General features: G+C 37.6%; 1 protein-coding gene across 1 annotated transcript in view; it reads left to right on the plus strand.

Moving 5' to 3' along the window:
* The window catches only part of LOC107671073 (GMP synthase [glutamine-hydrolyzing]), a 32,060-nt gene that overhangs the window by 4,996 nt on the left and 15,667 nt on the right, over positions 1-11,397 (plus strand). Inside the window, exons 2-12 of the mRNA XM_016463919.1 lie at positions 1,074-1,252; positions 2,982-3,096; positions 5,646-5,743; positions 5,874-5,977; positions 6,119-6,312; positions 7,025-7,190; positions 8,631-8,782; positions 9,034-9,207; positions 9,584-9,689; positions 10,347-10,462; positions 10,678-10,803. Of these exons, the coding sequence (XP_016319405.1) occupies positions 1,074-1,252; positions 2,982-3,096; positions 5,646-5,743; positions 5,874-5,977; positions 6,119-6,312; positions 7,025-7,190; positions 8,631-8,782; positions 9,034-9,207; positions 9,584-9,689; positions 10,347-10,462; positions 10,678-10,803 (1,530 nt within the window). The remainder of the gene's footprint in view (positions 1-1,073; positions 1,253-2,981; positions 3,097-5,645; positions 5,744-5,873; positions 5,978-6,118; positions 6,313-7,024; positions 7,191-8,630; positions 8,783-9,033; positions 9,208-9,583; positions 9,690-10,346; positions 10,463-10,677; positions 10,804-11,397) is intronic.

Consider the following 11,397-nt stretch of genomic DNA (forward strand, 5'->3'; position numbering starts at 1 on the left):
CCGGTTAGCCTGCTGTCTTATACACCAAAGTTGCACATAACAGTTACCCTGTTTATTCAGATCAGTCTGTAATGTTATCAAATAAGTGTTAAATGTCCAGATATTTCATTTAATAACAACAATTATGTAATGTGTTCTGTTGTTGTTGTTAGTAGTAGTAGTATCAGGCTTGCAGTACCTTTTGATCAGACATTAAAAACAGCTACCACCACCTAAGGGAGATTTCGAACACACACACAGCGGAGAGATTTCAGCATGGAGGATGAAAACCAGACTCAACGAGTGAGTAAAGTCATTTTTTTATCTGATGGCATTTTCTTAAATATTTAAAATTTATTTAGGTAAGATGTATTATTTTTGAGGCTGATCTGGCTCCATATTTAAAGAGCAAATGCATTTGTGCCCATTTGTGCGCTCATGGGCGTGCTGGTCTGAAAACGAGGTGTGTTCAGGCGCATTCCGCTTATTTACATCAGAGTGCACATGCGTCTTTCACGCAGCATACAGCGTGTTGTGCATTTTGACCAGTTGATGGGAAAAGTATTCTTAAAATGCATTCAAAATTCTGAATAACTTGTAATATATAATTATTCACAGTATTTAGAAGAGCCCACGATAACAATATCGTGCATATTCCTTACCGTGATATATCGCATTACCGAATACCAGCACAAGTCTAGGGGAAATATTTATGCTTTTACTTCTGTATTTATGAATTGTGTTTTGAATTTACGAATCGGATTTTGTAAATGTAAATTGTGCTGTGCATTTATGAATTTTGTTTTATAAATGTATTATTTTTGAGGCCGATCTGGCTCCATATTTTTGTGTGTGCATTCATTCGCAGTGTGCAGGGTGAGGCAGTAATGCTTATATGCACTATACAGGACATCACCTTCCCGGGACTCATGTGACTGATTTATCAGAAGCAGCACATCTTTAGTCTCCAGCCACATGCACACATGCGCCTTTAAATGCATCACAAATTTAATTAGTAGCATTTTACTTGCTTAGCTTGGGGAATGATGTAATGTGTGTTCTTCATTGTGCTATTTGTGTGTGTGTATCTGCAGCTGGATATCATCGGAGAGCCTAAAGATGGTTTATGTTCCTACGAGGGTGCTGTGGTGATCCTAGACGCAGGAGCACAGTATGGGAAAGTGATTGACAGGCGGGTACGAGAGCTGTTTGTCCAGTCTGAGATTCTGCCTTTGGAGACGCCAGCCTTCGCCATCAGAGAGCAGGGTTTCAGGTGAGCCCATCGGTGCCAAGATAGATGTAGCAGTAGATGCTGTTTGGTTCTCATGTTAAAAAGTACCAGGTGTAGTGACTTAATATGTAATTTAAGTCGTTAATTCTATAAGGGAATTAATCATTAATTTTATTTCTAGCTCAGGTTTTGAAAGGACTCGAATCTGAAACAAACAGAAAGCATATTATTTGGGAGTATATTGCTCCAACACCTTAAAATGATTGTCTTATGAATTGTCTGTGAAAGGAGAAACGCATGCTTTTCTGGAAAGTAGTAAAAGGATGCGTCCCTTTTTTTTGGAATGCAGGGGGAAAAAGGGGAGGTGTCCTGGGGTCATGCCCGTGTCACGAGTGTGGGTCTGCCATTCTTCTCGCTGGACATGGGCTATTAATCTGTCGCTTTCTGTTTATCGGATTATTAATTTATGCGTTAAACGGTCAGGGGGTCCAAGAGTGTCTGTCGCGGGAATCTTTCCAGATACCAGGTTCTTTGTTCTGTGGTCCATTAGATGGTTTATTTATTCTGAAGCCAGTCACGAAACCTACTGACGTTCTGTTGCTTAAATGAATCCAGATGGGGGGGGTCAGTTCTTGCTGTCCTAGTGCTTGTCGACACCGGAGGTGGTTTGGTAAATCACTCTCTCCTTGTGTTTCTTGTAAAGATAAGCAGAGCGAGACAGGAACTCATTTGAGAAAGTTGGCGCCTGGGCTGACCATGGTTCAGCTTTTACGACTCTCATATGGTTGAGAAGAGATGTTAGATCATCATTTGTGTGATGTTCGCAAATGCCTTACACAGGGAAACCTAATTGAATTGCAAAGTAGAAATGTCTGATATGGTAACCGATTGGCTTTGGTAACTGAACTATCATTCTGTGAATCAAAAGCCTTCTTCCTTTAAAAGCAGAAGACATCAGAATGATTAACCTTCATTGCTTGTAGTTCTACTTCATGGCTTCATTTTCTTAGTTTGAAACTTCGAACTTGTGGTTAACGGGGAACACACTGCTATTGGATCGTACAAGTTGAATGGTTAGCTATAGGTGTATGCTTTTGTCCATTCTATTTCAAGTCTTATCAAACAGCAGTTGTGCGGTGCAGCAAAGCCTAAAGCTTGTAATTTATTGTGATCAGGTTTTATTGGAGTCGTTGTGTACTTTAGGTGTTGTAAATGAAGACAGTACACGTCTGATAAAATTCACTCAGTCATTGTATTTTCCAAGTTAAAGACATTTTTCTATGTTTAAAAGTTTGGTTGAATGCATTATTGAGGACTGCAAACTAATTGTTTTTATTGTACAGTTACAATCACCCAGCTTCTCTTTTAAGACCTGCAACTATTCTAGAAATTTGTAATGCACCAGTTGCTGAAGATAAACAGTCATATTGGTTTATTTTGTTAGTTGGTCTGTCCTTGAGAGAACACAGTGTGAGTGCTGTGCATTCCACCTGTGAGGACATTAAAGGAAACAAAGCTGTTGTGTTTTCCCGAAGCTGTGAACATTGAGAGACGGAATGTGGCTGATAGAAGGACAGAATAACCCACAAGTTGGAGAGATAAGTGGCTTAGATGATCTGGCCTTTGCGTTAGAACTTGCCTAGTCTCAGTGATTCAACAGACAGACAGACTCTTTCCATTTTTCTCAGCCGCTTGAGATTTTTGAAATTATGTTTTGATTAATGTAAATTGGTTTATAATGTGTATATCAAATTATTGTCTCCAATGTAAGGGCCATTATTATATCCGGAGGGCCAAACTCTGTCTATGCTGAAGATGCACCCTGGTTTGATCCAGCCATATTCACCATCGGAAAACCAGTTCTTGGTATCTGCTATGGAATGCAGGTGAGAAGCGAATTAGCAATGACAATAATTGTTATTAATAATTATTATATAATAATCAATCGTCATAAATCAGATTGATAATATACAGTACCAATCAAGCGTTTGAGGTTGGCAATAATTAAAAAAAAAAAAAAATGTCTTTAAGAAATCTTTTATGCTCCCCAAGGCTGCATTTATTTGATTAAAAATACAGTAAAACAGAAATATTGTTTATTACAATTTAAAATAAATGGTCTATTTCAATATATTTTGAAATGCAATTATTACTTACAAAACTGAATTTTCAGCAGCCATTGCTCCAGTCTTCAGTGTCACATGATCCTTCAGAAATCATTTGAATATACTGATTTGGTGCTCAAGAAAGATTTCTTATTATTATCAATGTTGAAAACAGTTGTGCTGCTTAAAGTGCCCCTATTATGCCATTTTTAAGGTTCCTAATATTGTTTTGGGAGGCTCCTACAACAGGTTTACATTACACTTTTGTTTTCTCATAATATACATTTAACTTCACTGCATTTCTCAATGATTCGTATACGATTCATATGAAGCAGTTCAAAGAATCATGCTGTCTAAACCCCTCCTTTCCGTGAGCTAACTCTGCTTTGATTGGTCAGATGACCCAGTCCTTCGTTATTGATCTACAGCATACAGCGCATGTCAGAAACGAAACGCCCATTGCCATTACTGAATGACCGCTTCGGAGAGAATGTATTGAGAGAAAAGATGGTATCGATTTTACCTTATAAATTCGAGCCCGATTCCGATGATGAAACGTCTAGTTGATCAACCAGACACTAATGGTTGCAAGCGTCATTGTTATAATTTATTTAGGTGCACATGTGGGAACTGTATCAGAATGCTAAGCGAAGGTGAAAACCTTGCTGCCATGAAGTAAGATAGGTAGTATTATACGTTTCTACATTAGTTGACATTAGGGCTGTGCGATATTGAAGAAAAATGCGATATGCGATACCTTGTTAAAAAATGCGATATTCGATATGCGATACTGTATTGCTTAAAGTGTGTAAAATCAATTTCAATTATATTTTAAAATATTTCAAAATGAAAATTATATAACCAATTTGTTTCACATTCTTTCTTGGAAAAGAAAGAATCACTACAACTTCTGAAAGTGACCAGCAGTGTTTTAGCATTACATAAAAAAAAATAATGTCACAAATCAGAAAATGTCATTTTAACATCAGTGTGATCATACAAAAAAAATTAATGACACTAATTTTATATCATTGTAACTTTGCTTTCCATACACTTTAAGTACTTCTTCATATACCACAGCAAAAACTATAGTCTGAGAAAGTTCAAACATGATTAAAGGCAAGTGAACAGTCAGTAAAAAAAAGAAAAAAAAAGAAATACACAATTTACAAGCATAGATAATATAAACAGTAGTATTCAGGTACAGAAATTTAATAATTAAGTGTAAAATGACACTGCATAGTGTTCAATGTATGAATTAAATTTAGATTAATCTTTGTTATAGCTGTTTTGATGTTTGATTAACATTAGTGACATATTCAGCAGCACGTATTTATAGGCTGCTGTCCCTTTAAAACCGACTGCACGGATCCAGTAGCCTATAATGATACACATCCGATTTCTTTCTCAGCTGTTTACATTCATTTAAAACATAACCGACTGCGTTTACGAGAATGATTGTCGAGACGGGTACTATTGACAATTCCGTGTGTATGTGTCTGTTCAAACATGAGGGGGAGGAGATGCGAAAGACGAATCAACTCGGTGTTCGCGTGCCGTCTCAAACGCGCCTCTCTGTGTGTGTGTGTGTGTGCACGCGCGCTTTGCACGTGTGTGGCAGAACTGAAGAGACGCTGTGTGAGATGCGGCTTGTGCGTGCGCTTCAGGTGTGAGTCGGACAGCAAGACGAGACGGCAAAGAGTTGTTTTCTGCAACTTATTGCACTTAACTCTTTTTAACGTCAAGCAATTATCTGCTATATGCGTCGAACTAAAACTTTGACCTTTTGCAACGATTTGATTTAAGTAGCCTATTATTAAAATGATTCAGATATCGCACGCCCTTGCAATATGCATATTGCGATATTTACATTTGCGATATTTCGAGAATTTCAATATATCGTGCAGCCCTAGTTGACATTAGGCGCCAGTAACAAGCTACAGTTTTTGAGGGCAGGTCAAGTTGTTCGCAGCGGGCCAACGTAGAACGGGCATTATGCAAATGTCTTACCCTGTGATGTGTAGCCGTCACAGAAGTGGGATTTGAATTCCTGACGACTTGTTTAGGTGATTCAGAGTCAATTCATTTTTTTTTTTTGAGAAACAATATTTTTATTTACCGTGCACTGTCAGCTTCACAACATTGCAGAATGTTTACATTCACAGACAGCTATATTACACACTGCATAAAAGGCAATATTCGAAATGGCATAATGGGGCACTTTAATATTTTTTGTGGAAAATGTGGTACATTTTCTTAAGGATTGTTTGATAATTAGAACATTCAAAAGAACAGCATTTATTTTTTTTTTTTTTTTGTGTGTTCACCAGATGATGAATAAAGTTTTTGGGGGCACAGTACACAGGAAGAGTGTGAGGGAGGACGGTGTTTTCAGCATTGCGTTGGACAATTCCTGCTCGCTCTTCAGGTAAAAGTCCCTTTAGTATGTCATATAGCACAATGTTTTTTTCCTTTATTATGTCAGTTTTTTTCACATTTATAGATTTTTAAAGTAGTTAATAGTTTTCTTGTGATGAAACCCTTTTGTTTGTTTTAAGGGGGCTGCAAAAGGAGGAGCATGTTCTGCTGACACATGGCGACAGTGTTGACAAAGTAGCAGATGGTTTCAAAGTTGTTGCACAGTCAGGAAACATTGTCGCCGGTGAGCAGGCGAACCTGAATATTTCCTAGACATGCATTGTATCAAAAAAAAAAAAAAAAAAGTGTTTCTGATGCTAGATTCTTTGTCATGGCTGTGGGTGTTTGTGGTTTAAGACATTTCCCGTCTTCATCTCTGTCTTAGCCATTGCTAATGAGCAGAAGAAACTTTATGGCACTCAGTTTCATCCAGAGGTCGATCTGACTGAGAGGGGGATGGACATGCTACGCAACTTCCTGTTTGAGATTGCTGGCTGTAGCAGCAACTTTACAGTACAGAACCGTCAGCTGAACTGCATCAGTGAGATCAGAGAGAAGGTGGACAAATCCAAAGTTCTGGTGAGTACCGTAAACCCCTTCAACCTGCCATTTAAAACAATCAAATGAAACAAAATGACTAAATTAAAATGTAAATAAAAACTGAAAATATAAAACTAAAAGCTAATTCAGTTAAATACTAGGCCTATAATGGTACATAATACTAAAATAGCACTGTTCTAGTGGCACATCATTCTCAATCATTCTCTAATTATAATAATTAAGAGATTGCTATTTAGTAAAGCTTAGATTTAATTGGTTAGCATATGCATGCATGTGTGTGGTGGATGTTACTGTTAATGTGGGCCTCCTCGATCTATGAAGGTCCTTTTGTTTGGTTGAAGGCACATATGTGATTACAACTCTAATTTGTCTAATTCTTAATTGCTGTTGCTTCAGGCAGTGCTTGGACAGGTGTGTGTGAGTGTGTGTGTGTGTGGCAACTAATTAAAAATTCCAATTAGAAAGTGCTCTTTCCTAAAGCATGGTGATTTCCTCCCTGAGCTTCTGCAAAGTGGGTCTTCTCTCTAGCGCATGAACTGAGCATTATATTGGATTTTTAATCTATTAATGAGCACAATATTATAGTAATATTATCTGTGTATTTCCCCCAGATTTCTCTCTGGTGTACTGTTTATTTGGTGTATTTGAACATTTGGGTTTATTGGATGTCTTGTTTACAGTTACAGTCCAAAGTGAGTCAGGATCTCTGTGTATGTTTATATGTGTGCAGGTGTTATTGAGTGGTGGTGTAGATTCCACTGTGTGCACAGCCCTGCTGAATAAAGCCCTAAATCAGGAGCAAGTGATTGCTGTTCACATCGACAACGGCTTCATGAGAAAGAGAGAGAGTCAGAGTGTTGAGGAAGCATTGACTAAACTCGGCATCAAACTCAAAGGTAACATTCAGAAGGATCTTTTCAATCAATGAAATAGTTTAGCATAAACTATTTATTTATTTAGAATTTATTACCTTTTATTAAAAAAAGAAAGTTTTTTTTTTCTTTCTTTCATTAAAAATGTATGCATTATCATTTATTACTAATATTAAAGGGATTGTTCACCCAAAAATGAAAATGTGCTGTTAATTTACTCATCCTCAGGCCAACCAAGATGTAGTTTACTTTTTTTTTTTCAGTAGAACAGTAAAGAAGATTTTTAACTGAAACCGTGGTCCTTGGTGATTCATAAAATGCAAGTCAATGGCTACCATCACTTTGAGAGTCGAAAAAGCATATCCGGCAACACAAAATTAATACCTGTGGCTCCTGATGCTATATAGATGTTTAAGGAAGCGAAACAATCGATCTGTGCAAGAAACTGAAATTTATTTATAACATTATTATCTGTAATCCACAGCCTCAGGCAAACGAGGAAGTCTGATTCTTCTCCGCAAACTGGTTCTTTCGGATAGTTTGTTTCAATGCATTTGTTCAAGTGATGATGCAACGTATATGCAAGTATATTAATAAAGCACCCAATAATGATGTAAAATGTTGATGTTTTACATGTCTAAAGTATATTAAGTGAATAAACGAATCTTAATTAACCTTTTTACATACCATAAAAACTTTGATTTCACCCCTTCATTCAAATGCTCGATTCAGGCATGCACAGTTCAGTGTGCTATTGGAGTAACTGGAGTGCTCAATGAGTTAGCAAAAACCAGCATATAAGATCATATACGCCGGAATATTGGCTCATTTCAAGTTGCAGTGACTGTAAGGAGTAAGTTTTGATTGAATGACACAATCTGTATTGTATTAAGCGCTATATAAATAAAGGTGACTAAATAACTTGTAGATTTGTGCTGCTTGAGCCGCGATCTGTTTTAGACGGTTCAGTCCGATATGATGAACTGGTTCATCCAGGTCACTAAAAATAACCGGTTCAGAAGAATGTTTCTTTTTGGGAACCAGACATCACTTTGGGCCATTTGCCTGTGGATTACAGGTAATAATGTTGTAAATAATGTTCAGTTTCTTGCACGGACTGATGGTTTCGCTTCATAAAACATCTATATATTGTCAGGTGCAACGGGTATACATTTTGTGTTGCCTGATATACTTTTCTTGACTTTCAAAGTGACGGTAGCCATTGACTTGCATTTTATGAATCAACAAGGACCATGGTTTCTTTTAAAAATCTACTTTACTGTTCTACTGAAGAAAAACAATCACCTATATCTTGGATGGCTTGAAAGTGAGTAAATTAACAGCAATTTTTAATTTCTGGCTGAACTATCCCTTTAAAGTTTATGTAACTTTATATATTGTGTCAATATCAAGTAAAACACACTTCAGTGTTGAGACTAAAACGTCACTGTCCCTGCTTTACAGTGGTAAACGCAGCGCACACCTTTTACAATGGCACAACGACCCTTCCAATATCAGAAGAGGATCGCACACCCAGGAAACGCATCAGCAAAACGCTTAACATGACCACCAATCCTGAAGAGAAACGGAAAATCATTGGGGATACGTTTGTAAAAGTGTGTAGCTCTAGTTTGTAGTTGACTGTGCCCTCACCCTGTTTTTCGACCAGTAACTGATGATGTCATTATTAGCATGGTCCTGTAATGATGTTAGTGAGGGGAACTATCGACTTCAGTATTGATTCGCCTAAAATGTCTTGTGTACACATCAAACAATACTTAGCCTGTGGAATAAACCTATTATGATGCATTAAAGTCTCTTAAATATGGAGCAAAACAGTGAGGCTCTAATTTGCTGTCTTTCTTAGGTTGCAAATGAAGTGATCGGAGAGATGAATCTGAAGCCAGAGGATGTGTTCTTGGCGCAAGGCACGCTCAGGCCAGACCTTATTGAGAGTGCGTCTCACCTGGCTAGCGGGAAGGCAGAAGTTATCAAAACACACCACAACGACACAGAACTTGTCCGCAAACTCAGAGACGAGGTAAAGATTAACATCAACCAAACTTGTTGAGTCATGGTGCCAGCATGGATGATGCAGGTTTGAGTCCTGCTTGCAACATGTCCTAATACAAGTCTAACCTGTCATTATAGTCCCGTAACTTTACTTTATCTATATAAAAGACTAAAAATTCAAAATTTTCTATATGTATGCATTTTAACAGATTCTTTTGTCAACATTGGTGAACTGAAGCAGGGAAAGTGGTTTTATAATAGATTTGGCTGTAGTATATTCGGGGCCCCCTGCGGTGTGCCAGAATAGAGGCACACAATAGAGAGTCTCTTCAAGTTAGAGGAACTCAATTATGGTTTGATCCTAACAGTTGTTTGCTCGTTCTTCTGAATGCCTTGCCCTTCAGGGTAAAGTAATCGAACCACTGAAGGATTTCCATAAGGACGAAGTGAGAGCACTAGGTCGAGAGCTGGGGCTCCCTGAAGAGATCGTCTCCCGACATCCCTTCCCTGGTAAGACCATCAGAAACATTCAAATCCCTGTTTCTGCTTAATTAAAAAATTAATTCGGTTTACTTTCATTAATAATTAGTTCAAATAAATGGCATGAGTTGTTGGGTAGTATATTTTGTGTGTGCCTTCAACAAATTTGCTATAAACTGTTAGAGTTATGGTGAACTATGTGATTTTGAACCACTGTCCACGATTGAATCATGTTTAGCCAAAGAGTTTCTTTTTGAGTGTACAATGATCTTACACTACAGGTCAAAAGTTCTAAAGAAATTAATGCTTCTTATTCAGAAACAGTGCATTAAATTGATTAAGTGACGGTAAACAAAATATTTCTATTTTAAAATAATGCTGTTCTTTTGAACTTTCTATTAATCAAAAAATCCTAAAAGAAATGATTCATAGTTTTCACGTAAATATACTATAGCAGCACAAGTATATTAGAGCATATTAGAATAATTTCTGAAGGATCACGTGGCTGCTGACAATTTCGCTTTATGCAGCCTTAATGGGACTTTCTTTAAAAACTTAAAAATACAAACAAAAAAAACGCACAGACCACTTTTGAATGGTATTGTATGTTTTGAATGTATGATGCACATGTGAATATTAATGACTTTGTGTGGCCTTTGTTGAAACTGTGTGTATTGTATGTTGTAGGTCCAGGCCTTGCCATCAGAGTGATCTGCGCTGATGAGCCTTACATCTGTAAAGACTTCGCCGAGACCAACAACGTCCTGAAAATCATCACAGACTTCTCTGCCAGTGTCAAAAAGGTGTGTGTGTGTGTGCGCGCGAGTTTAAAGATTGCTTATTTCTTGGCTGAAGTATTGACACTGACCTTAAATAATTGACCTTCAACTTAAAAATCTATAAGTTTGCTGATTAAGTTGAAAGTGGGTACTTGAAAGCACACATTCATTCCAGAGTCCCCTCTGGGTTATATATGGCATGCTATAAAATCTCAGTCCTTTGATGTCAATCCATTCAGCCACACACCCTTCTTCAGAGAGTGAAGTCATGCATATCAGATGAGGAGGAAGAGAAACTCATGCAGATCACCAGCCTTCATTCACTGAATGCCTTTCTGCTGCCAATTAAAACTGTCGGTGTCCAGGTAAGCATTGTCATCTGCCATTACTTTCACGTCACATTCAGGCATATTTATAATGTGAACATATGAATGACTTGCTCAGAATTTTTTGGTTTGTTCCAATGGCCTTGGTCTTATGCTGACACATAGTTTTCAGTTGCAGATGCCATTGTAGAAATGCACTCAGTAGTCAGCCCTAATTAATTTATTCCACATGCAAAAGTGTCCAATAACAGAGTTACTATGATAAAGTGAATAGTATTTGGAATGTCATGTGAGCTCAACATATTGGCCCCCATGAGGCAGCCCTTTCAGTGTAAAATAAAACTTATTTTTAGTGTTGTCAAAAGACCCGGTACTTCGGTACCAAGTCGGTACTAAAAAAATGAAAACGTTACGGTACCAGGTTTTTTTAAGTACCGGTGGTACCGAGTACCCGGTCAACCCGGTTCTTGATGCGCTATCCGAAAGGTGCGCAGATGCGCTCTCTTCATAAAAGCACTGAGACGTGGTGACCTCAAAACGAGGAAACACACCAAACTAAGAAAACACTTTAAAGACACCCAGATCAAATGAAAGAGTTCAAGCAGGTAAGTTTCATTTTAATTTTTAATATTT

This window comes from Sinocyclocheilus anshuiensis, unplaced genomic scaffold (genome assembly GCF_001515605.1).
Source record: "Sinocyclocheilus anshuiensis isolate Anshui unplaced genomic scaffold, SAMN03320099.WGS_v1.1 scaffold1382, whole genome shotgun sequence".
NCBI classification, from domain to species: Eukaryota; Metazoa; Chordata; class Actinopteri; order Cypriniformes; family Cyprinidae; genus Sinocyclocheilus; species Sinocyclocheilus anshuiensis.